Genomic DNA, 27,306 nt, shown 5'->3' with positions numbered 1-27,306 from the left:
AGTACACAATAAAGAGCAAAGTGATGAGCAGGCTGGTTTAAATGTACTTTGGGTGCTACCTACATTTGCTTACAACTTGTCTCATCCAGACTCTCTTGAGAAAGGGAAATGCACCTAGAAATACAGCTCTCTGGGGGCTAGTAGCTTACAGAAATGAAGAGGGTTCTGCCAGCCTGGCTGTGCCAGATGGGAAGCTTTGTTGAAGGGAGAATTACAGCAGAGAGACAGCAGAGACACTGGCAATTTCATGGGAAGTACAGCTGCGCACACACAGGAGCTCTGACTGCTCTTGATGTTTGACAGGTGCTGCTCAGGAATTTTCCAAAAGCTGAGCCTGATCTGTGTGGTGTAAGTCCAGAGCTGAGCTTTGTCAGCCCTTAGGATAAAGGGTAGTAGCCAGGGTTTCTGGGGGATGTTTCTTATGTACCAGCTTTTCTACTTATCTAATCCCGTGATCAAAAGGAAGGAAGTTAGGCAGTCCATGTTTGTGTGACTTCAAGAGAAACTTTCAGAATATGCTTCCTTCATCTTAACATTCTCTGTATCCAGTAGTTATTCAAAAACCAAAAATATTTGTAGTACTGTAAGGTCTCGATGTTTTGATTCCATGTATGGTGATATAATTAAGGTTGAAAACTTTAGAGAAATAAAGGTTCACCGCTCTTGTGCCCCTCCTTCTGTTTACCTGGGCTGTACTGGCTGTAGTGCTGCGCAGTTTCTGTATTCTAGATTAGCTGGAGTGTTCTCCATGGATAGTGTTTCCATTCCACTCCTCCTCTGCTGTCTGCTCTCCTGCAGGGTTGATTGAGCTGTCAGTTCAATAACTGGGCTACAGCTGACCCAGCTCACTCAAAAAACCATTACAATTCTGCCAGGTAAAGTAAAAAGAAGAAGGGTTTCTGGGTCTGATTTGCCCATTCCAGAAGTGAGCCAGAGATTCTGTGAACCACGTAGTAATTTTCCCATACCTTCCACTACTGAGATTTCCTCTATAGCATTTTAATCTGGTGCTCTGAACATTGCCTTTTTGACAGTTCCAGGAAGTGAAGCAAGGCAGGTTATGCTGAATGGTCATTCTCCTGTGTTCTTTTTTTTCTGTAATTTGTTTTCATTCTTTGGAGCACTAATCCTCCCATGTCACACATTTTCTGTTCAACTTTTCTCTTCTAATCTGTGGATTTGTTCTGCTGCCCTTCTTAATCCACAGGAGCCTTGGTGACCTCAGGAGACACTTGGCAAGAGGCTTTTCTGGATTTGGGTAGCATTGATTATTTCTCCTGCATTGCTGAAAATCAGCACTTGCCTTTCAAACCATCCCTGAGCAAGACTGCTTCTTAACCACTTGCTTACAAAAACCTGCTCGCTGTAGTCCAATGCTAATGGGACATGAGCTCTCAGTTTAATATCATGCTCAGAAACAGCCATTCCCACATCTTGGCAAGTTCTGCAAAGAACTTTCAGCAACTGCCAAGGTATTGTACAGGACATAAACCAAGCTGTTAAACTTTAATTGCTAGAATTTATTTTTGTGTGTGTGTTGGGCTCTGAGTCTAAAACAAAGTTCTAGTAACAATGTTGCAGTCCTGGGTAAAATAGGCTGAAAAGAACTTTAGCCATAGCCCAAACATGGGATTTCTTGTCGTGCTTTTAAAGAAGAGAAGGGACAAAACTTAGTGCTAACAGGAGGGTGATGCGGGGTGGAAATATACCACTGACCCTCTGTACCAGGGTCAGAGGAGTAAGGAGGGAAGTGAGCGGAGCAGTGGGAGAGGTTTGAGTAACTGGGGTGCAGTAACTTATCCCAGTGTTACTGTGCAGGCAAAAGCAGTGCTGGCTCACTCTGCTTTGTGGGAGGGGGCAGAGGAGGCTGTGGGGAGCTGGTGCTCACCAAGGTCCTGGGGGATTGCATTACCTGGGGACAAGCTTTGAATGTACAAGAACTGGTCAGTTTGTGTAGTAGTTGGGGAAGTGATCCATAAATGGTGTCTGTGTATGCTAGTATATGTAGTGTAAAAAACCCCTATGAGCTTCCTTTTCCTCCATTTAATCTAGAATACAGCTAGAAGTAAGAACTTCCCAGATGTTTGAGACACGGTGCCAAGCTTCCCCAGGAGAAGCTGTGTGCAACTCCTGAAAATGTGCAGCTCACACATACTGTCTGGCAACTTGTGCCCAGCAGAATGCAAAGTAAACACAAGAATGCAAGAGGACACAAAGAAATTATCTCTTAGACCCAGAATCTTCTCTGGTGTTAAAGTTTCCATATTTTGGAAAATGGAAACCCAGCTTCATAGGCTATGTTATGCTGCTCCTCACCTTTAGGCAGGTCTTAATGCCTGGGATGTCACTGATACTTGCCTGAGAGTCTGCATGACATATCACAGTGTGGGACATGTTTTCCTTCTCCTCTGCTGGTTTACTAAACTAAGCTGGGCAGAAGAACAGCAGATAACTTCTAGTGTCCTGCAGTGGAAGAAGGGTAAGCTCTTTGGTCAGCCTTCAACTTCCGTAATTTCAGAAAGACCAGGAGGAAGGTGGAGGGTATTTTCAAGGTGTTTCCTTCCTGTCTGGGAAGAGTTCCCGTGTGAGGGGGTGGCTGTTGCCGGTGCTGCTGCGGTGCCCTCTCCTCTCCTCACCACAGCGGATTTCCTTTCTCAGATTGCGCTGCTGCAACAGGATGTGCAGGTTAATGCTGGGCAAGGGGGGCGTGGAGAGACAAACCAGCGCCTCTCGGTGTACTCTTTGCTCTTTCTTTACAGCCTTTGATGGTCAGGTCCCTGCTTGCTCTTTGCAATGAGACAGAGCTGGTGTTTGTTGCCTGGGGGCGTTCATGTTCTCCTTTGGTGTCCTTTGGCCCTGTTAGCAGCAGCAAGTGCTGAATACTTTTGCACTATCTGGGCGTGATGAAAGCCCAGATTACTTTTTTTCTCAGAAAGACATCAGGAGAAAATCTCCTAATTATACAAATATTTATTTAGTTACAGTACATGGATATTTTAGGAACTGTGGGAGCCTGTGTACCCAGTTAATGCCCAGGTAGCATAATGTCTTTCCTCCTGAGGAAATGTTTAGTGATACATGCTTTGTTACCTTCCATGCTTTGGCAGTGGAGTAATTTGTGTCAGTTTTGTGCTGCATAGACCTGACAGCTGCTTTTTTGAGTGTATAGTCCCTGAAGGGACAGGACAGGAGTGGACTGCTCCTAAAAGATTTAATTAGTGAAAGAAACATGTGCTGGTCTTATTTGTTCTTATGGATTTCCCTTGGTTTGTCCCAAGAACAGTCAGGTTGCTGTGCCATTCTGTTCTGTTGCTGTGCACAAGTAGGTCTTACAAGTATGGATGGACATGCACAACTGTTTTCCTAATTTCTTTCAGGAAATTTTCCCACTTTCTTTCAAAAGCAAGCACATTCTCATCTGTAATTGGAATATCATCTGTATTTTTGTTTACTTTTTACAGCGGGGTGAAACAGCGAACTTGACAGTATTGATTTTTGCTGCCTCCCTTCCCTCTCCAAAATGCTTAAGATATTTTTAGATGCTTTCTTTGAGTTTTTTGGGAGAAAACAGTGTCCACCAAAAGATCAGCTGTCAGGGTTCAGCTTTCTGAAGACTTGGCTTTCTCATCTGAGCTTGTGACTTCTTTTTTCATTATGACTTGCTCAGCATTGATGCACAGCACAGGTAAACACTGGGGCTGGGATTGGGAGAAGAATTTGAAAAGCTTTATTTTGCAAGCCTTTTGATGTAAATGTATGTGATGAAAATACAGGGTAGAAAATAGCCCTAGGAGATGGAAGTGCTATTCCTCATGGAAAATGAGGGATAAAATCCTGAAGGTTTTAATGCAGTGGAGTTGAAGAAGCTGAAATAAGACTGAAATAAACACCACATGTCTTGGGATCAGTACAGCCTTAGTTGATTATTTGAATAGCAGAATACAATAGATTCGTTTAGAAAATTCTGTATACAGTCTCAGGAATTAAGGAGCAAAGAAGTGAGGTCAGGCTGAAGTTGTATGTGCAGTTCACAGGGAGGAGAGTGGTTAGATCAGCACAAAGGGACTTTCGGACTGTGGTTGGTGAAATGTGTAGCAGAGCATTGACAGGTTGAACCAACCAGAAAGTTGAATGGATTCTTTCCCTTCTGTGGCATTTTATTAAGTTTTCTAGCACTTGAGTTAATGTCTGATGATTTGGAGCTAACTGCCTGTTGAGAAGGCTTAGATTTCTGTTTTACCTTCTGCCTTCATTTACCTCCTTTGGCTGAAAATTTCATGCACATTTTCTACCTGCAGCATGACAGGCTGCTGTGAAGGGGTGTGCACTCCTGTTCTAAGGATGCTCATCCTAGAACACTCCTGTCCTAGCAGCACATCAAATGAAAACATAGCAAGAACTTAGAGCAGCATCCTGGTGAGTGGAGTTTGCTAATGGGTTGGAGAATGGGAGCAAAATGGTTGAAGAATAGCTGTATGGGTCCTTATTTTTAATGAAAATATAATAAGATAAAAGTGAGGATTAATAGAAATGTAGAGTCTACATTGCTCAGGGATATAGCAGTGGACTTTACTCTCTGGTTCAGATAAAAGAGCAGGTTGGTATTAAAACTTAATTTCATATGAATGCTAATCCAAAAACTATTTTGGAAGAAGAGCTTTAAAAAAAACTCTAAATCACAAATCCTAATCAGGCAGATTCTGAAATACAGCTGATTATAACACAGAGTGGAACACTGAATAAAACAAAAAATACACAACTCTTTTTAATCTTTATTATAAATTATATTTCTTTTTCCTAAATCCAGCATTTGTAGTTCTTTGGCTTGTTTTTTTTTTCCCCTGAGTGAACAAATCCAGATTTTCTCCACTTGGACATAGTTTTATTTTTAAACACAGCTTCCAGAAATGCATTTGTGTGGGATTGCAGTTGGGACCAGTGGAGAGCCATGGCACTCTGCCAGGCACTCACCCTGTCCCTGCAATACAGATGGATTGCCAGGGTTCTGGAGAAAAACAACCCCAAAACTTTAAACAAATTATGCTTAATGGAAATAAACATTTTTTGCCCTTCTCTATAATGATTTGGATAATGTGCTGGCTGTGTGTTCCTGGAGGACAGGGGGAGAGGAGGGCAGAGACAGAGCTCTGCGTGCCTGTAACTTGCTCTCCAGTGGATTCTCTGGGAAGCCTGTGGGAGAGACTGTCATTTCTAAGCTTGGAGTGTTTTATAACTTTCAGCCCATCCTTCTATTAAAAGGTGGGCAGGATGGCTTTTGCCAGCTATGATAAGAGCATTTATCTACTGGTTGGTTTCTTCCATATATGGATTTGAAAGACCAGGAAAGGCATACAGAAACATATAATCATTTAGGTTGGATCTAGTCCAGCTGTTAACCCAGCACTGCCAAGTCCACCAATAAACCAGATTCCCAAGTGCCATATTTACATGTCTTTTAAACACCTCCAGGGATGGTGACTCTGCCATTTCCTGGGGTAACCTGTTTTAATGATTGACTTCTTTCTGTGAAGAAATTTTTCTTAATATCCAATCTAAATATCCCCTAGTGCAATTTTAGGACATCTCCTCATGTCTAATCACTTGTTACTTGGGAAAACAGACTAACTCCCCCCTGGCTACAGCCTCCTTTCAGGTGGCTGAGATCAATATGGTCCCTTCTTAGCTTCCTTTTCTCTAGGCTAAACACCCCCTCCTCATCAGAACCGTGTTCTGGAACCTTCCCCAGCTCTGTTGCCCTTCTCTGGAAATGTTTCAACACCTCAGTGACTTTCTTGTCATGATGGGCCCAGAACTGAGCACAGAATTTGAGGTGTGGCCTCACCAGTGCTGAGTACAGGGGGCAATCCCTGTCCTGGTCCTGCTGGCTGCACTATTGCTGACACAGGCCAGGATGCCATTGGCCTTCTTGGCCATCCTGGCACCGCTGGCTCATGTTCAGCTGCTGTCAGATCCCCCAGGTCCTTTTCCACCAGGCATTTTTCCAGCCACTCTGCCCCCAGCCTGTGGTGCTTTCCAGGGGTTGTTGTAGTGACCCCAGAGCAGGACCTGACACCTGACCTTTGCTGACCTTGTACAGTTGGGTCTCAGCCCATGGGTCCAGCCTGTCCAGATCCCCCTGCAGAGCCTTCCTGGCCTCCAGCAGATCAACACTTCTGCCCAGCTTGGTTTGAATAACAAACTCATTGAGGGCTCACTTGATGCCCTTGTCCAGATCATTGATAATGACATTGAACAGCACTGGCACCAGTACTGAGCCCTGGTGAACACCAGGGGTGAGCAGTTGCCTGCTGGATTTACCTTCATTCACCACCACTCTCTGGACCTGGCCATCCAGGCAGTTTTTTACCCAGAGACAGTGCACCCATCCATGTCAAATATATGCTTTGTATATTTCCTGTGTACAGCATTGATAATCTCTTCCACGTCACGCACCTGAGTTTTGCTGGGTTTTGGTGATAAGTGACAATGCCATGAAACCAATACCTGGTTGGGATTGGTTTTTTAACATAAAGAAGGGCAAGCAGAGTATGCTTCAGGCTAAAGCCTACCTCACAGAAGAAAAGGCACCATAGATATATCTCTGGTTTTTCAAGCTGTTGCTGATAAATCTTTTCTCTCACTTCTGTTGCTATGGTGTAGGTTCTTTGCAATAACAAACCTTTGGGTGACCATGTCAAATGCAGAGATCATTCAGAGAGAAAGAGATGCTGAAAGGGAAGGGAAGTAGGAGGGCTCAAATTCCAGCTGATGTCAAACAATGAATCAGTGTTTGTCTCAGCAGAGAGCCATCAGAAATTTTGCACTTTACTTCTACTGACTTATTTTTGGGTCTGATACTCCACTTTGAAAAGGCTTCTTTTTACCTTCTCAAATCTTTTTTTTCCTTCTACTTTTACATTTTTTTTTCTTAGTGCATAAAAGGAAGGTGGATCTCTTCCAAATTCCACACAGCCCAGGGATATTTGCTTTCCACAGCATGGCTCTAAACACAGAGAACTTATTCTTGCAAATGGTTTGATCCTCCAATCCACAAAATACTGGATCAAATTTTGAAGGTTTTTGTGGCTAAAATGTACCTGCTGTCCTTTTTGAGGCAATTGAAGTGGTCACTGAACTTCCTTCCCGAGAAGCTGCTTTATCATGCTGTCGTTTCTTACATTGCTTTACTGGTGAGAGGGAAGCGAAGTGTTAGGGGGGAGCCTTTTTAATGCTTTCCAGTGTGCAAAGTATGTGCATTTAGTTGTGTTCTCAAAATATACCTGTTGTGTTTAGCTGGCACAACTGTTGTGAAGAAGTTATCTTGCCCAGATGTCTTATGCTTGTGGAAAACACTGTGCTGGAAATGCCTGGATTTGCCTTGAAAGCTTACTTCTATTCTTGGGTCAAGGCTGAAAGGGAGGACTGTTTCCTTGTTTTCTGAATGTTTCTGTGCAGACTGAGCTGAAAGTTCAGGAAGAATGTAGAGGGGTAACCAATCTCAAATGCTTACTTGCTTCTTACTGCTTTTCAAACTGCAAGTCCTGAAAATGGATTAATTCAGAATTTTGTACCTTGGCAACCGTGAACTTTCTGACCTAGTTAAATGGACCCTTTGTTTTGCTGTTTCCTTCCAGATGTGATAGGCAGATGGAAAAAAATCAGAAGCAGCAGTATAGTCATCTAGATTTCTTTTAAGGATATTAACTGATTTTTCTGGAACTTGGTTGAAGAAGTTAATTATCTCCTTCCATGTTCTTTAGCCAAGCTGCAGTTCACTTCATTTTGCCTTCATTTTGCAGATTCTTAGGCTGTCCCCTAGCCTTTGTGCTGCACTACTTGTGAGAGTAAAAATATGTCAAGACAGCCAGACCTTCTGTGGACTGCCTCACCTGGCCACAGCTTACCCATCCCTGAGCATCCACACCAAGTCTGTCCTGCTGGTCTCTTGGCTTGTAGGGAGTGGCTGCCCACCTGTGAGCAGTGCCTGTTTGTCTCCTTGGAAGAGAGACACACACAGTGTTTGCCACTTGTATTGGAATCTGCATAAGGACTTCAAAGGGCCCCAACCCATAACTCTTAGTAGGAGCACATAGTAATAGGCTAGCAAAGGTGGTCTCTGAGGGAGGAATTGGCTTTCCATTTGCTTTGTGCCATAGGTGCCTTCAGTTATTCTGCTCAGGGAAGCCTGGTGCAGATAAGAGTGCCTACACCAGAAAAGTAATTCAGCTCCATGGATTGGTTACATTAACAACTAGGAAATTAATGTAAGGCTGATAGATCTCTGCTGGTTTAGTTTTCTTAGTTTGATCCTGTCTTATAGCTTTACCTTCTCTAATACCTCTACCTTCTCTACTCACTCCTTAATTCAAAGCAGGGCCATTTCTGTAGGGTGGGAAATTTTAGTAGGACAAAACTCAAGCTAATGAGACAGAAAACAGCAGCAGCAGCAGCCCAGTACTCCTCTCCCTCCTGTGCCTCTCACACCCTTCTTCACCAGAGTTGAGTAAAAAAGAAAGCAGCAGTAGAAAGGATCATGCAGGTAAAATCAGATGCTAACTTTAGTGAGCACACATCCATCTTTCCTCTCCAAGATGTTCCTGATTTGGCATTTACAAGGTTAAGTTGTCATTGATGCAGTAGGTCTCACAACTGGGTGAATTGACTCTCTCAGCTTTTGTGCTGTGAGCAGCCTGGTGTGTTGGCTAGAACATGAGCCAGTTCTGGCACCTACACTGAACTAATGTTAAATCTGGTGAGTAGCTTCATGGGATTATCAAGTTCTGTGACAGGAACTTAGGGGTCTGCAATACATCATCTTCATCAAAGCAGATTTGGCATTAAATCTAGTCTAAGTTGCTTAGGGCTTTGCCCAGTCAGGTATTGAAAATCTTGACAGATGGAGATCCTGCCACCTTTGTGAGACTCTGCTGTAACCAGACTGCCCTTGTGGTAGATTTTTTTTTCCTGATTTGGTTGGAATCTCCATAGTTTTGGTTTATATTGTGATAAATCCAAGCCCTCACAATAACACTGGCCAGCTCTTAGGATCCTTGCATGCATCTCATACAGGTCCAGTAAGCTTCTTTGCACTGATATTTCATCAAGAGAGAATTCCTCAATCTTTTTCCAGTGCAGGTGGTTCCTCTGCTCTTGAATCCTGTTTTGGTACTGGGACTAAGCCCTCTAACATGTTGCCACTGTTTTCATGCCTTCCTGTGCTGTCTGGAGCAGACTTTTTGCACACCTCACCCCAAATCTTTGTCTCCTACCCAGCTAACTGCCAAAGTCTGCAACTGGGAGTTGTCTGGGAGGTGCACCCCTCCTTACCAGCTAAATAGCTGTCTCAGTAGCAGATGAATTTCCACAGATCCTGACTCACATGCTTTTCTGTTACCTTTATTCCTGTCCTGGGTGCTGTTTTGTGCAATCCCAGTGGGCACAGCAGACCTTCCTTTTGTTAGTGGTGTTAATCCTTGTTAGCTCATTCCTTTTGCATGTATGTGAATGTACCAGGAAGCTGTGTGAACACACCAGGAAACTGAGCTGAAGAGCCATGTGTTGGTTTAGGGTGGAGAAGCACAGGGAAATGTTTGGATAGAGGGTACTTGCTGATGACTTTGCTGTTTTTCATGGAATTAGAGCTGCACTGCTGAGAAATAAGTGTCTGAGTAAAGTTTTCTAACATTCAGTGATGTGTAAAATCTCAGGGATTTGGATAACATACCAAAACAAAGGCACTGTGTAAAGTAAATGTCATCTGTGTGGCAGCAGCACCTTGGATGGTGGCAGGAACAGGAGCTTGGATCCCCCATATATTAACAAAATGTTTCTCTCTGGTTTCTTTAGCTTGACCTCACCAAACCCATTGAAGATCAGGGTCCTTTGGATGTGATCATACATAAACTGACAGATGTAATCCTTGAAGCAGACCAGAATGACAGCCAGTCACTGGAGTTGGTTCACAGGTTCCAGGTAAGTGGTTCTTTCTGCATTTCAAGCAGGAGAATGATTTTGGTGCAGCAAATTCAGTCTGATTACAGTGCAGTTTGTCGGGGTTTGATGAAAAGAGTTGTCTGGCACACTGCTGACTTGCTGCTGATAGCCCAGCAAAAGTGGTTTTGTCAGTTTAAAATGGACTTACACCTTGGGAAGGTTTTGTTTTGTATCAGTATAGTTAGTTAGAACTGGTTTCCCACCAAATTTTCTTATGTCATTTCAAGAGTATTAGTACTGCTCACAATGAGGAATACATGTTTGCAGATCACTTTAAGTGCATGCCTCCATGACAGAAGCCACTGAATTAGTTTGGTCTAGTTCTGTCAAGTGTTCCCAGTTCCTGGAATGCTAATTTCTGCAACATCAAGATTACTGTGAGTGACTCTGTCCTCTAGTGCTGAAAATCCTGTTACATTATTTTTTTTCCCTCAAGTTTACGTTGAAGGTCAGAAATATGCAGGATGTAGTGTACAGAGAACTGTTTTCCCCAAGAAAAAGTGTCTTAAAAGATTCTCTCCCAGTGCCTTCCAAACTTTTTTATTTTGGAAGGTAGAGGATGAGATACAGGGGAGGGCCCCTTTGAGCAGATATCTGAATGATATCCTCCAATAAAGTAAGGACTTAACCTTTTGCTTCTGCAGGAGACTGAGTTGTGCCCCATCACTGGTATGCAGGAAGCTCTCACAGTAGTTAAAGACATAACCAGGGACCAGCGGTGCAGAGCACACAGGCCTTTCTGTGTTGTATGTCAAATGTCAATCTGCCAAAATGTGTTTTTAGAGTATACTCTCATGTAGTTTCGCATCCAGGGCAGAAACCATCTGCAAATTGCTGCCTGTCTCCATCTGTCCTGTATTACTTTTAAGATATTAAAAATAATTAGAAATTAAGAGAAGCATACTCCATAAGAAAAATAAATTGTAAGAGTTCTACTGTATGAAGTGTATGGTATAGGGCTGTTGTTTTGGGTTCTTAAAACTAAAAATCAATGAGCAACCTAGAAAATGAAAAATGACCCCTTGCAAGAAAGCTGTTTGTATGAGTGAGGTGTTATATAAGCACTGTGGTATTTCTGGCACCTACACACAAGTGGAAAAAGTGTGGTTCCCTTATTGTTGATTAAGTTGACTGAAAAAGTTGTGATGATCTTCACCAGACCAAACAGTGCAAAATTCATTATGCTTTTTTTCCTGCTATTGAATATAAATGTGACAGCAAGATGATACCTGGCAACAGTCTTACTGTTGGCTCCATAAAGCAGTCTTCCAGGAAGCAGAGAGCAAGGGATCCTTGACCACAGGAGGAGGAATGATCTGCCAGACTACATTTATGACCTTTTTAAAATGACTTTTTTTCAGATCTATGTTATAGAGGCCTTCACCATCTAATCTGCAAAGAGCTAAAGAGGAAACTGGCTTCATGTTTACATGACTCTGTGTCCCTGCTCTCTGGAGTCTGTGATGAACCCTTGTAGGTCTGGCAGAGATTGCTAATAGAACAGGAAGCCTCTTGGCATGCCATTTTCTGGCTGTTTTCAGTTGCCTTGGAAAAAAAAATTACAGGAGAATGAAAAGGGTATGGAGGAGTTGCCTGTTGACAGCAGCATTTTTAGCTCCAGAAGACCTTTAGGGTTGAGCTTTCTGAGGTCTTTGTGCTGTTGGATGTGATATGGGCTGCAGTTTCTCAGGAGAATACTGGTGGGTGCAACTGCTCTCCACTGCACTGAAAATCAGTGATGAGTGTGTGGTGATCTCATCCAAAGCCAAAACAAAGACTGCATGCAGCACCTAGTGTAGTGCACGAGATGAAAAGTGGAGAAATACTGTTATTTGCTTTTTAGGACACTTAAATCCTTATTTTGGGGGATGATGATTATTTGTAGATATGATGGTCAGTCTCCCTCCCTACCCACTGTAACACAGGGCTGGACTGTCTGAACACAGGTAATTAGTTAATTGTGAAAATTGGTTATTGTCCTCAGTGGTTCCTTCTTGACCAGAAGTACATGGAGGGAGGTCAGGTGAAGAGGCAGAGTCCCCAGGGTGCTGTTCACTTACTGGTGCTACAGTTCCTGCCTTCTTGGTAAGGAAGAAAACCAACTACCCCAATTCCTGCCTTCTAGACAAAGTATATGGCTCTGAAAACTGAGTATGTTTTGGCTCATGTAAGACTTTGGGGAATCTTTGTTAGGCTTTCATTAGAGCAGATTGCTCTCTGATCTGCTCCCTGTCATAGCTGTACAGGCCTTGAGTAGCTTCATTCATTGCAGCTTCATATTGCATTCAAAATGATGGCTCAAGTGATGGAAAATCAATAGGGTTATTAATTTGTCTTTCAAAGCTTTTTCTGAGCAGGTTCTCTTTGCATTAGCCTACTTAAAAAGACAGATCAGACACAGATTTTATGCCTAGTCTTTTGCTATCAGGTTGATGAAAATTTAAAATGTTTGCTCCCCTGCTGCCCTTTAACTCTTGACTCTCCCACTCTGGAGCTGTCCAGGATGGACTCTTCTAATCTTGATTGAGAAGCTTTCTTAGAAGGGTTTGGGTCTAAGAGGAAGGAAAATGAGGGAGATATTTTGGAAGGGAAGGAGATAGGGGACTTCTCAGCTGAGAAAAGGCAAGCAAAAAACCAAAGGAAACTATTATGTCTTAATTATTCTTTTCTAATTAGAGGGACATGTTAATACAAAATTGAAATGGTCTATTTGCACCTGAATTCACAGGTCAATACCTGTGTTTTATAAATTTGAAAAATAATGATGTCTTAAATTATTGGAAGAACCTCATAAACAGCAAAATCAACTAAAAATTGTCATTCAAGTGCTAGGGATTAGGATAGCTTCCTGTTGGTAGGATTTGCAAGATGAAGGAGCAAAGGATTTCTGAAGGCTACCCAGGGCAGCTGAATACTCAGGAAGTTTCTTTGAGGTATACAGAGAATAGAAATGTAACAGAGAAGATCAATTCCCCCTTGCCACACCCCTCATTCCTCCTAACCACTGCAGAAATCTCTTTTAGATTTAGAGACAAACAATTTTGAGGTGAGCATCTATTGAAGACCCAACACACCTTCACCTTTCCTTTTGGAAAAGAGACCATAACAGCCTAAGACGACAAAATCTTTTCCTTGAAAAGAGACCATCACAGCCTAAGACGACAAAAAGGAGCTTTTAAATCTAAATGTGATGCAAACGCTTGAGACAAGCTTGTGTTTACATCTTTTTCTCCCTTGGAAAATGTTGACATGTTTTTACAAGCAGTCATTGTCATGTTTCTGTATGTGGGAAAACACAAATCCAAATGGCATTATTGTTTCTTTTCCTTACTTGGTTTCTTTTGGAATATTTTTATGGAACTTTGTTTAATATTAAACAAAACATTATGTAAGTTTTATTACTTAGTAATAAAAGCAAGTCAATGAATCAGTGAGTCTCTTATCGTCTAATGACCTATTATTTGCAGTAGATACTGTATCAACTTTCTGTTAAAATATAAAAAAAAAATCATTAGCTACCTTTTTGGGTAAAATGACAAGCAGCTATACACAGGCTTCTCAAGGAAAGTATTTTTTTAATGGCTGGGTTATGTCCAGAGGTGTTTAATAGGGAACATGAAATATTTGGTCTCTTTCTGATTTCAAGTTCCATTGCTGGCCTTCTGCCAGTAATGGGGCTGGTACAAAGCATGACTTAACATCAGGCCTGGAATACAAACAAAGGAGGATCTGCTAAAATTCCTTGTTTGTTCTTGTTTGCTTTTATTATGTCAAAGATTAGAAAGAGGAAAATATAGATGTTGTCTGGGTCAAGCTGAACTGCAGCCCAAGGACAGAGCCCTTTCAGTCTATTGTTGGAAAGCCTAAATGTCTTCCACATTGTTGCCTGGGTGGTTGGAATCTGCTGTTGGATATCAGTCTTCAGTAAATCCACCAAAGCAGAGAGCAGAGTTGTTTTGCAGGAAGGACAAGAGAAGACTTGAAGATTTAAAGTTGAAAGTGTGCTGTAGTAAAGAGAGTACTGCTGTACTCTCTTGGCTTCTCTTTTCCTTCTTCAATTGCTTCATTTTCAAGTTCATGTCTATAGTAGCTCCTCTGCTTTTAAAATAATTAGGCAGAAACCCTGCATGTTTATACCAGATCTGTATTTCTGGTAGTGGAGCCACTCTGTGCCGTGGGAAGAGTGGGAAGAGTGCTGTTACTTAGGCTACATCAAGAGTTCTCCAGTCTCTTAAGCGATCTTCACAGGTCACTTAGTGGTGCTACACTTCTGCCTTCTTGGTAAGAAAGAAAACCAAACTACCCCAGTTCCTGCCTTCTAGACAAAGTACATGGCTTTGAAAAATGAGTGTGTTTGTAGTACATGATGTGTGCAGCGGTTTCTAGTAAAGAATCAAAGTTTATGAAAGGTTTCACATCAGCTACCATAATTGTTCCTGTGAAACTAACAAAATTGACTTTTCTTATTGTAATTTCCTGTTGCAGACAATTAGTGTAAGGTTCAGATCTTTTAATTACTTATTTAAAGTAGTTTTCTGTGCATGGGTGTTGAAACTTTCTTTTGCATGTGTTGGTAATGTACTGGTGAGAGGTGTGGGAGACTGGGAAAGTGCTGGCAGCCTAAAGACCCAAGGGGAAGCGGGAAACCCCTGCACAGCTTCAGCAGTTAGTCTCTAGCTGTGTGCAGACTGAAAGGATACATACAAATACACTGACCTTGTTCTGCACTGAGAGTCTCTTTGAAAAGAGGCTGTTTCTGGATTCAGTTATAAAGAGAGATGTGTGGCCTGTCTCCAGATGAGCTCTAGGAGACACTTCAACTTTGAGGTCTTTCCTTAGACGACACAGATCTTCACTGCTCTGAGTTTTGCCATTCCTGTGCTTTCTGGCTGTCCAAGTTCCTAGGCCTGGAAGTGGAGAAGAGTTGGAGAATAGTACCTGACATAGATTTAATGCTGAGAAATTTCCATGTTTTGTAAAGAAAGCTGATCTGTTCAAAGCTCAGAAGCCTTTGTTGTGTTTGAAGGGGCTGTTGCCTTGTATTCAGTGCAGTTCTTGACATTAATTTGTTAAAGTTCTCCAGACTCTAAATGGCTTCTGTAAAACAGCTTCCACCTCCCTCATCTTCATCAGTTATTTCAAGTTTGCCTTACTGAGCTTTTTGGAGGCTCCTTAAGGCAACAGGATGAGAAATAAGTCACTGGAAAGTCAGCTTAGATGCTTGTTTCTCTTGACATGTTGACTGGTGTAGAATGGCCTTGAGATTGTGCCTTATTCCTGGTAAACTTTGTTATGCTGTGGCAAGTTTAGTGCTTGGATGATCTTTAAATATGGTTTAGGACTATTACAACTAGAAATAAAGCACTGTGAGGTTCCCTTACAGAAAGCATAAAAAAGCCAGGCTCCTTCTGGAAATACTTAGAGTAACATGAGCCAAATTAACAAATAGAATGCATGAGTCCTGGGGAAGCAAGGATACTTCTCAATGCTGAGGTGAGCATCAGGAAGGTACACAAGGAGCTAAGAGATGGAAAAATAATTCCGTCCTGGGAGGGCAGTAAAGGCAATGAAGTCCACGGGCAGGAGGAATGTATGTGTGAGGAGAAGGATCAGTAAATGCAGAGTAGGGGCTGGGCCAGGGTGGAAGTCCAGGGAGCTTGAAGTCAAGGTGGAACCAGAAACTGGTCGAGGCAGACGGGTCACCGCAGTTTAAAAGGAAGAACTTATACACACATCAGAAGTGCTTGCTGTTGGAGCTCTGCTGAGGTCACCTTTCAGAGCTGTGACATGTTCAGTCTGAGTGCTGTGCTTGCCTCCTGCCCCATCAGGGTATGGGCTGTCTGTCAGGAGCTCATCGTCTCAGTGTGCTGGGAAAGACACAGAGTGTGGTAACTCCCTGTCTTTTAAATGGAGGCACAGAGGGACTAAAAGTGCCTTGTTACACTCTGGAGATGTTGAGATACTCAAGTACAGTTTCACTATCAGCAAGTTCAAGCTGCTGCCCTAATCACTGGATCATGCTAGCTCCACAGGGTGTGTTTTAGGTGCTGCATAAAAGGGCACATATGCATAGACATGTGTGGGTGTTCAAGAGGCATTAGGTAATAAAATACTCTAGCTCTAAAAAGAATAAAAATCTCATCTGTATTTGAAAGCTGATTGCTCTGCTTTAGACTCTGGAAGTACTAGGGGCAGAAGACTCATGAAAACTGTATGTTTTGGGGTTTAGTGTCTGGAAATGAACGCAGCTTCTGCTCCACTGAGCTGATGAGGCTTTTTATCCAGGCTGTACTGCAAGGGTGAGACAGCAGCTGGGTCTAACAGTCTTGAAGACCAGCTGTATGAAAGGATGTCCCTTACTTTTCCCATGAGGCAGCAAGGTTGAACGTATCATTGGGGAATTCATTCTTTGTGTTCTGCAGGGATTACTAAATACGTCAGACTGAGGGGTGCCTCGTGCCCTGTGAAGGAAAGCTGCTTGTGTCTTGTGGGTGATGCAGTAGGTTCATTAGACCCCAATGCTGGATCCTCTTAGCCTCAAATGAATAATCTCCTTTCAGCAGCCCTCAGTTCAGACTATGTAGTCACCAGGAAGCAGCAGTTTCCCAGTGCTGGGGTGGAGAAGTCTGCATCCCGATAGTATCTGGAGCAAAATCATTTTCTGGGAATAGATTATGCCATTCTTTTCTCGCCAGAAAAGTGCATCTCCTGAGGCCACCTCATCATACTCTGAAGTATCTTTTGTAGTATGTTTTCTTCTTTGAAGAAATCAACTTAAATGAAGTAGAACTTCATGGAAGTCTATTAATTGTAGGAGCTTTTGCATGAATGAATTTAAAGAAGTGGAAACATTAGGATGGCTTTGGGAAGTTGGGTGAAACAGAGATGCTAACTTTGGACATACTTGTCTGACTTTGAGTAGAGTAAGATGGATGTGTGTTTCCCACTGACTTTCTGGAGCCAGGTTGGGGCAATGATGAAGGAATTCAGTTTCTAAGAAACAGAAGGAAGTTTTTTGGGTTTGCAAGGCCGATACCTGGCAGCTGTGTCTGTGTTCCTGGCCAAGATGCAGTAGTGCACTCATGACCTCAGTGAACAGGGAATCGATTTCCCAAGATGAAGATCTGTGAGGTCATTAACTTTACTTTGTTCTTGTGGTCAGAAAAGGAGAGTATGAGCATAGAGAAGTAGCAAGCAGTGAAGATACAATGAAGTAGCAATCTCTTCAGCTCTGCCAAAAAAAATTTCAGCCCTTATCGTTCAGCCCTTAACACTGTCTTCAGACCAGCTAGAAGACAGCAATAAAAACAACATAAAAGAACACAGATGTATTTCTGAGCCTAGTTCAGATAGTTGTGATGCAGTAATTGAATTAAAGGCTGACCCCAAGATAGCTGTGTGCCATCTTTTTTCTCCTAATGACTTTTCTCGGTCCTGCTCTCAGTTTTTACTATGGCACTTTGCCACTGGCTCTCTTGTGAGCTAATGTGGTTGCAGCACAGGTTTTGCTACTGATAGAGTCTAGAGGAGGAATTTGCCATCTAAACCAGTTAGCTGTCACATTTGTGTTTGCTTCAAGTGTCAGTGTTTTGACTGTCCGGAGACTTCCTGCGTTGCCGAAGTCCATTTGGCTCCCCTTGACGAGAAGCTGGACTTTTAGCATTATATATACTCTTCCCCATTATTTTCTCTTCTCATTATTTTTCTACACTCTTTAGCCAACCTAACGCCATTTTTTCCCATATATTGTTTTGCAGGAGTACATTGATGCTCATCCAGAAACCATTATCCTAGACCCTCTCCCGGCTATTCGTACACTTCTGGATCGATCCAAGTCTTACGAGCTAATTCGGCGAATAGAGGCATACATGCAAGGTAGGCCAATATCTGTGCTCCCTGGAGGCTATTTTTGTGACTAGAGAAGAAAGCAGCTTCCTTCAGGAGGCTGGATGTGAATTTTGAAGTGGTGGTTTTGTGCCCCTTGCATTGTCTCTCCATGGGAGCACAAACACTGAAGCATTCCTGTATCACAGGATTGCCCTCTGGAATCCTGTGCTGTTCTTTTTCCGTATACACAAAGGAGGTTTGTATCTGATTAAAAATATGATGTGGATTTAATGGGGAGCATATTTACCACAGTGAGCACTCTCAGGAATCTTGTGCAAAACATTGTCTTCTTGTTGTGTGCTGGTAAGTTGAAATGACTGTACAAACTCAGCAGCTTGTAGTAAGAATCCTGAAGGCTGAAATTGAGGGAAAAGAAGAAAAATTTGTTTTGTACAGGATCAAAAGAAATTAAAGGGTAAATAGAGCTAAAGTCTTTGAGAAGTACTGGAAGCCTATCGCACAAGCTAATTGCTAGGAGGAATATAAATGCACGTCTGGTGCTGGCTTGTTACCTGACATAAACTGTTGCCCTTAATTGGTATGATTTGAGTTGTATTTCATGTTAGGAGTCATGCCTTTTCAACCTCAATAGTTCTGTTACCTTCTCATTTTAACCATTGCAACTGTTGGGTTAAGTTAGTCTTTCATTCCCTTTTTACTTCTGCTAATGTAATGTTCTTGAAACATTTATTAGCTTTTGAATTTAAATCTAGAATAGCTCTGAAGTATCTCTTTCATATGTTAGATAACTGTAACGGTGGGAAATTGCATTTCTGAACTATGTTCTGATGGGATGTTATTGGAAATACCATTGAGATAGTGTTATCACTGTCTTGATGGGCAGGTAAGAAGCTCAGCAATTTGTATTTTTATAGATGTGGATTTGTGGACATATTATTTGCATATAACCTGCCTGACCCCACTGGCACCATTCTTATGTAGAAATAAGATTAATAATTCACAGCACTCCTTCTTGTCTTTTGGAATCTCTTAGGGAGAAAATCCGCAGTTAGTTTAGAATGATTTTGTTTTGGAGTGGCTACTGCTGTTTGTGAATGGGAGAAGGGTGCTGAGGGAAACCTGTGCTCTGAGGGAGTGATTGGGATTTTGTTCTAACAGCAGAGAGATTCAGTACAGTTTGGTTTTGTTCTTTTTTTTCTTGCATTGCTATCAGTACTATTGTTATCCCTATGAGAACAATGTGTTTGGGAGAGCATCCAGTTTTTGCAAGTAGTTTGTCTTCCGCATATTTCAACCTGCTTTGGTCAAACTGATGAGAAAAAGAAATAAGTCCTTAAGGAGGAAAAAGAAAAAGGAAATTTGAATTCAGGTAAAACTGACAATTCAAAAAGAAGCTGTTAATAAAGTTGAGGAATGAAGTAAGGAATGGCACAAGCTATTGTCACTGGCTGCTGCAATGTTTGGTAGCCATTATTTCCCCTCTGTCCCCCTCCCCCCAGCACTTTCCTTCCCAGTCTTATTTCTGTCTCATAATCAGAAATATCGTGACCAAGACCTTGAACCAACTCTGTATTTAGCAAGGGAAATCTCAGGAGACATGAATAATTGCCTAACTTCTTGTTCTGGCCTAAGTAGATCAGCCTTTGTATTCCTGCACATGATGATCTGTAGTAAGAGAAAAGTTACATCACTCTAGGCAGTGCTGTGGATTTTTCTTCCCTTCCTTGTTTTCACCTGCTAAGTTATGTTTTCTTTGTTGCAGCTACCATCTCATATCCCCAGGCCATGAGCACTTAGAAAACCCAAACAAGAAGTAATACACCTGTGAATAGCATGAACTCTTAGGAGCCACATCTTTGCTGTTCTGCAATTTCATTATGGAAGTTACTACTAAGAAAATAATATCCTAGTCTTTAGCTGTAACTAGAGAGCCTTTTCTTATCACAGGATACAAAATTAATGTGATGGGTTAAGTTCAGTGCAAGGGATTGTCTCTTCTGGAGTATTGTAAACTTGGGAGAGTTGAGTTTATAGGTAAAGAGAAGCTTTCTGCTATTCAAAGTATTTCAAAAGAAAATGCAGTTTTTATTTACAGATCAGTTTTGGATTTCAGTGATTATTGCCTCTATTTCAATTATGTTTTTAAATAACTATAAATGAAGTATAGTCTTTATTTATGATCCTCAGTTTACACTTTATTTTAACCCTGTAGACCTTACGACAACTGTATAACTAAAGATTTGCACCAGTTAGGTTAAAGAGAGGATGACCACGTGCTCTATTGAGGTGACTGCATTCTGCAGCAGCAGGGCCCCATGGTCTATAAAGAGTTTGATTTTAACTCTAATTATTTTTCAGATGTCCAAGTCACTGTCCTTTTGACAGAGAATTCTCCATGCTTCCTGAAAAAGGAAATCTGTATTTGAAGTGTCTAGACTGGGTGCATGGACACTGTTAGGCTTTCTGGAAGTCCCGTGTCCTGCTCTTCATGGAGTCAATTGCCTGAGTGATAAGAACTTTGATCCAGCCTCCCCAGAATGGTTGCTGAGACACTTTGTGGCTGAGCCACTCCCTGTCTGCTCCCAGTCTGTGGCTGCTGAAGAAACTGAGGCGGAGGAGAGCTGGTAACTCGGAGTTGTACCAGCAGTCTGAGGGAAAGCCTGGGGTTCAACCAGGGCTTTCCATGTCCTAGTCTGACACAGTAACCACTCACTCCTTGTGGAAATAGAAGGTTCACAGACTTGCCTGATCACTGAAGTTGGAAAAGGACTCTTGAGAATATACAGTCCAAGTCCCTGTTCAAAGCAAGATCTCTAAAGCAGGTTCCTCAGGTCCATGTCCATTTGGGTTTTTGTGTTTCTCCAGAGATGGAGACTGCATAACCTCTCTGAGCAACCTGCTCCAGGATGTACCTCGAACCTGGTGTGCTAGCATGCTCCTAGCAGTGCTGAGGTGATTTGCAGGGGCTGTTGCTTTATTTGGTATAGACAGTGATATCTACTTGGAAGGAAGTAGGACTCTCTGCTGGGAAAAAAAAATAATAGCTGTAAGAGATATTTTAACATTGATTTTAATGGATTCTATTTTGGAATCAATAGTCTGCTGGAGCTATGACTTCCTCTTTTTCCTGGTCTCTGTTATTTTGAGTGTAAGCTCTAAAAGAGCTAGTTATTCTGCAACCTGTGCTTCTGAATCTCTTTAAAAAAAGATTTGAAAAAAATAAAGGTTGCATTCCAGCAAGTGTCCTGTATAGCTGTCAGGTGTATGTTGAAATTAATCACTGAATAGATTTTTTTTTTGGTGTCACAGTTGTTCTCTCAGCAGTTGTATTGCTTTGTTTACTTACCTCTAAAGAATTGCTTCTTACATAAAAGTGCTCTTGATCAGTTTCAGTGATGTTTGGTGAAAGATTAGGAACATTATTTAGTAAAAATTTCATTTTTAACAGGGTATTGTATGGTTGGAACTGTGTCAACCTTTTTGAAGCTCTAACCTAATGAAAATAACTAAATTTTTTGATGTGTGTTGAAAAGTTGTGATCCTTCAGGTTTGAAATTCAAAATCTGACACTTAAAATGATGCTTGAGATGTTAATGGATGATCACTGTGACTAGGCACTAACTAAGCTTTTCATATTACATTTTTTGTTTAAAGATTGAAAGCTTTAGAAATTCCCTACGTATCTTACAAGTAATAATCCAAACTGAAGGAACTTAAACAAAAAGTGAAGTAAACATGCTACTCAGTCAGTGTGCTATCTAGTTAGTGTTCCCAGCTGCTGCTCAGCTTCCTCTTGTGTCTCAAGTGACTTACTTGGTTTCTCTGATAACATTTGAACTTGCAGACCCTGAAGTTCATTTCTTTAACCACTTACTCCTGGCTTTTTCTTACATTGTTTTAAAATTTTGTTGTTCTTAAATTTAGCTATAAATCTAAAATTTATGCAGACAATAGTCTTTGGAGACTGGAGCTCTCCTAGAAAAAGAGAACTCAGGTATGAGCCAAGCTACAACTCCTTAATTTCTTTCTTGCAAGCCGTTGTCTTTGAAGTATGGGAGCTATTTCCTCAGGACACTCAAAACAGTATACAGCCCTTTAGCTTCAATATTTTCATCCTGGCATGTAATCAAAATTATTTTTGTTTGATTGTTTTCTATTATATGAGATGCAGTTGCTGCTGGATGTGCTTCTTTCTCATTTTGGGGGATATTACAGAACATATCACAGCATCCTTCTCTATTCCCTGGATTTCTTTTATCAGATTCTGTCTGTCTTAGAAATACTTCTCTCACAGCTGCATGTATCTTTTGTTATTAGCAGGCAAGCTCAGTATGATGAAATGAGGAAGGCATTTGATTTGGGGCTTGGGCTTTTCTGCTTGGTGCTGGTTCTGCCTTGCTGTGTGATTTTGGACATGGAGTGTCACCCCTGTTCATCTTAGCACTCATCTGCCTGCCAAGATGTCACATTGTTTCGGGCAGAAACTCTTCTCCAGGTGTACAAACACTACTCCCATACAGCAAGTCTCTGTGCCAAGCAAGCTGTGGAAGTATTGTTCTAACAGAAAGTGTGCACCTGTTGTTGAGTGGAAAACTGCATCTGCAATTCAACACCAAAGCAGATAGTCAGGGCTGGGTTTTTTGGACATCATGGAGCGTGTACATTGCTGGAGCAGCGCATACTTAGAACTTCTCAAAATCAGGCCACCCAGTTAAAAGCGCATGAAAATAGCTGTATATACATAGCTTTAGGCATTCACCTTTTGAAACTGTAGCCTCTTTTTGCTGTGGCCTACTTTTCAGAGCTGTTTTGGTCAGAGGGGAGAGAAGAACAGTCACACAGGTCAACTTCAGACACCTCTTATTTTTATTTGAAGCTCCTATTAAATTGAAGCCAGATTTTTCTTTTCACTTTAATGCCTCTTAATCACCCACCTGGCACTCACTTCTTTATGTAGGGACGTATAAGTAAGGTGTCTTTAGTTAGAGGGCATATATCAGCTACTGTAAATAACCACACCAGTTTTTGGGTGCAGAACCCTGCGGTGTTGATTGTATGCTCCCTTTCCACCAAGAACACTTATAGATAGATGTCTTGTTACCTCACTCAAAATGTGTGGTGTATGTTCACTCACTGGATTTTAATTTCTGTCTGAAAACCAGTACCCCTGTGTGGAAGGAAGGAGTTGGAATGGAATTGATACTCTCTGTGACTGTAAACAGTTTCTCCAAAGTGCCTCAGCTCACAGCAGTGTTGCATGTGGCAGTCTCTGTACCCAGCTGCCAGCATTTGGTAGACCTCGGTCCTGCTCTGTGAAACTGGAAGCACACTGGGACATTTGCCCCAGGGAAGTGTCACCTGCCATCTTTCTCATAAAAGCTCATTCATTCATCTAGGAGGAGGATAACAAGGAGACATCAGCATGTTGGTGTTATGATAACAAGCCCTGGCTTTGAAATTTAAACTAGACAGGTGCTTCCAAAGGACTAATCCTGTCCAGAGAGAGGTGGCAGGAAAAGAAAGTGGGAAGCCCCAAAAGGAGCCTGGAATCTTCTGTCTTGTACCATGTCTTGCTATTGTTAAAGCAGTTTACAAAAGGATTTTCCAGGGTAAGACTGTTGAAAGTTAGCCATTTCATTATCAGAAAATATGAACAGGCTCTCCATTCCTTTCCTGCTTCTCTTCTCCTCTCCCCCTTCAGATTTTCATTATTCTGAGCTGTGATCTCTGTCCCAGCAGAGGTAGGAGGGAGCTGGGGATATGATGGGCACAGTCCCTGTTCTCCCAGCCAGGAGTGGCAGTCAGCCAGCCTGCTGCCACTGGCCTCCTGAGATCCATCAGCTTGGGGCTGTTCAAGTGACTCTGCAGGCCAGCAGGCACAAAGCCCAGAGAATAATACAGAAAATATTTTTATTGTTTTGTCTCACAGTGTGCCAGTCAGAGCTCCTTGAACCAACAAACAATCTTCGTCTTGGATCCTAGTAGTCTTAATGGCCACTGAGCTTTCAAAATAAGCCTGCCTGTAAAGTTCAGATGTTATTTTTGGGTGCACTCTTTAACTCTCATGTGCTTTTTTGACTAGGTATGAGGAATCTGCACCCCACTTTCATTCTCTTTTGCTTATCTGAATCAGAAAAGAAACAAGGCTGGATCTTTTATCCATTTATTACATACCAGTGTTGGAAACTTTTGTTTTACATCTACATGCATAATTTCAAAGGATTTTTCTACTCGATAAAGCTGAAAAAGTGAAAAGGTTTATGTCTATTTAAGTGACAGCTTCTATGAATTTTGTGTTAAGGACTTGGGTGGATCTGAAAATCAACTGAATCTGCATTTTATGGGGTAAAAAAATAAGCCATGGCTGCACTCCATGGTCATAGGGCATTCCTAAGACATCTTCAGTTTGGATTTTATGAACAGAACATTGATTAATTCTTGAGGATTATTGTCTCTCTAGAATTAGGAAAAGAGGAGCAGGGATTCTTCTTGTCATGATGAAGTCTTCACTGAATAAACTAGATGTTTTAAATTGCAGCATGGTTGTGTTTCAAGTTATTTTGATCCTCTTGAGCAGAAATTTCCTTGGCTGACATTCAAATTTCCCAAGTATCTGGGTGCTAGAAAAAGTAATGAAGGAGCATTGAAAGATAAATTGCTGAAAGTATAGATGTAAAACTTAACTGGAAATACTTTTTGCAGTAAATGGCTTTTCACAGTGTTTCTACTCATATTGTCACAAGATCAAAGGTCAAGAAATAAGTCTTGAAAAATAGGACCTTTCATCTGAGTTGGAAACCAGGGTTTAGCTGATGGAATATTACTCCAGTTCTGGTGTAATGTGTTTATGTCACTTTTGCTGCTGAAGAAGCAGTTTTTTTCTGGTGTGGACAAGAAAATTAGCATCCCTTACATTTTCTCAGATAAGTATCTAGCCAACGTGTGGTAAGCCTGGTGAGATTAGAATCTCCCCTCATGCAGAGTCCAGCAGGACCTTAAGGCTTTATCAAGGTTGCATGGAATCAGCTGATGGTAACACTGCCTGGGAGGATGCTTTCCTTTACCACTAGAGCCACTAACATCCCATCTAAAATTGGCTCCCATTTCACTTATCTGCTGGCTTTGTGCAACTGTTCCTGCTGAGTGTATCAGTAAAGAAAATCATGAAAGCTTGAGTGCATTTATGTTCTTGTGTTCTTGACGTCAGTAATTTGGTCTGTCTCATGAATTTTCCAAATGGCTTTCAGAAATTAGAGTGGATGGGGCTGAAAGTTAAAGGTTGATGAGAGGGACTTGAAATAGTATGAATTTTTTGAATAGTTTATAACTGAGTGGAACTGAACCTCTATGGTCAGTTGCTTGATAGTCTTCCTACACAAGGTCATGTACTTGTCGTTGTCATTTGATACACTACACTGCTAACATCTTGCTTTTCTCTCTGTTTGGGATACCCTATTTTCAGTAATGCTTGGAAAGTGCTGATATTTTGTTTTTCTGATGTATAAATGCTGCATGTGGGGCGGAAATAGAGATCCCAATGCATTCATGGGCTTATACAGCTGTATGGAGACAGCACCTCTGGAGTGTCAGTAATTAGGGTTCAGGAAACAAACCTGAACACCTTTCCTTACATACACCTTTATGTGTAAAGAAAACAAAACTGATTCAGCAGGAGACAGCTTTGCCACATGAAAACAAAAAGATGCTATGCTGAGAAGAAAGAGCGGTACTGTCACAGCCATGTGTTGCATCCCTTCATATCCTGTTGGTGGGCAAGGTGTATGTGGAGCATGTTTCAGAACACCTGCCATTTGTAGGGAAGCATACAATCTGTTTAGTTCTCTACACTGAGAGTGGACCACTGCTTGTTAAATTGGGTTAAAATCACAGAGTCACACAGGATCACTAGGTTGGAAGAGACCTTCAAGATCATCGAGGCCAACCCATGCCCTAACACCTCAACTAAACCATGGCATTGAGTACTACATCCAGGATTTTTTAAAACACATCTAGGGACAGTGACTCCACCACCTGGGCAGACCATTCCAGTACTTTATCACTTTTTCCATAAAAAAGTAATATTAAATCTATATTTCCCTTGGCGCAGCTTAAGACTGTGTACTCTCGTTCTGTCAGTTGCTGCTTGAAGAAAGAGACCAACCCCCACCTGACTACAACCACCTTTCTGGGAGTTGTAGGGAGTGCTAAGGTCACCCCTGAGTCTCCTTTTCTCCAGGCCAAACACCCCCAGCTCCCTCAGTCATTCCTCTCAGGGCTTGTGTTCCAAGCCCCTCACCAGCCTTGATGCATCCTCTGGATGTGCTCAAGCATCTCAGCGTCCTTCCCAAACTGAGGGCCAGAACTTGGCACAGCATTAACCAGTGCCAAGTATAGGGGGAGAATGACCTCCCTGCTCCTGCTGGCCACACTATTCCTGACACAGGCCAGGCTGCCTTTGGCCTTCTTGGCCACCAGGGCACACTGCTGGCTCATATTCAGCTGGCTTTGACCAGTACTCCCAGGTCCCTTTTGCCTGGGCACTGTCCAGCCACACCATCCCCAGCCTATAACATTACTGGGGTTTGTTGTGGCCAAAATGCAGGACTGGGTACTTGGACTTATGAAACTTCCCACTACTGAACTCTGCCCATCCACCCAACCATTCCAGGTCTCCCTGCAGAGCCCTCCTACCTTCCAACAGATCGACACATGCTCCCAGCTTAGTGTCATCTGCAAATTTACTAATGAAAGACTCAGTACCCTTATCCATGTTGTCAGTAATGATACTGAACAGAGCCGGCCCCAGCACAGAGCCATGAGGACACCACTGGTGCCTGGCCCCAGCTGGATGCAGCACCGCTCACCACCACTCTCTGGGCCCGGCCATCCAGCCAGTTCCTAACCCAGCACAGAGTGCTCCTGTCCAAGCCGTGGGCTGCAGCTTTTCCAGGAGTGTGCTGTGAGAGACAGTGTCAAAGGCCTTGCTGAAGTCCAGGTGCACAAAATCCACAGCCTTTCCTGCACCCACCAGGCAGGTGACCTGGTCATAAAAGGAGACCAGGTTGTTCAAACACGACCTACCTCTCCTAAATCCCTGCTGGCTGGGTGTGATACCCTGGCCATCCTGTAAGTGCTGCATGGTGACTCTCAGTATAAATTATTCCATAACCTTACCAGGTACTCAGGTCAGGCTAACTGATAGTTTGGATAATAGAAATTGTGTACTCCTGAAATGGCACTGTCCATGTTGCTCTAGTTGCCTCCAGGCCTTCTGATTAGAGTTCTTGGGAACTGTCAGCTAGAAATTGGATATCTGAACACAAGTCAGCACATTGAAATAACTTTCCAAAACAAACAAACAAACAAACAAAACAAAACAAAAAAAAAAAAACCAAAAAAAAAAAAAAAACCAAAAAAAAAAAAAAAAAAAAAAAAAAAAAAAAAAAAAAAAACCCCCCTTAAGGG

At 42.1% G+C, this 27,306-nt stretch overlaps 1 protein-coding gene across 3 annotated transcripts in view; it reads left to right on the top strand.

Annotated features, from left to right (window-relative positions):
* ITPK1 (inositol-tetrakisphosphate 1-kinase) overlaps nt 1-27,306 on the top strand; it is a 142,500-nt gene that overhangs the window by 59,726 nt on the left and 55,468 nt on the right. For all 3 annotated transcript variants that reach the window (XM_041471865.1, XM_041471866.1, XM_041471867.1), the window contains exons 4-5: nt 9,847-9,972; nt 17,751-17,868. In XM_041471865.1, coding sequence (XP_041327799.1) covers nt 9,847-9,972; nt 17,751-17,868 — 244 coding nt within the window. The remainder of the gene's footprint in view (nt 1-9,846; nt 9,973-17,750; nt 17,869-27,306) is intronic.

Source organism: Pyrgilauda ruficollis, unplaced genomic scaffold (assembly GCF_017590135.1).
Source record: "Pyrgilauda ruficollis isolate IOZ18807 unplaced genomic scaffold, ASM1759013v1 scaffold28, whole genome shotgun sequence".
Taxonomy (NCBI): domain Eukaryota; kingdom Metazoa; phylum Chordata; class Aves; order Passeriformes; family Passeridae; genus Pyrgilauda; species Pyrgilauda ruficollis.
Note: the sequence above shows the minus strand (reverse complement) of the source record. Positions and strands in the feature narration are given on the sequence as shown.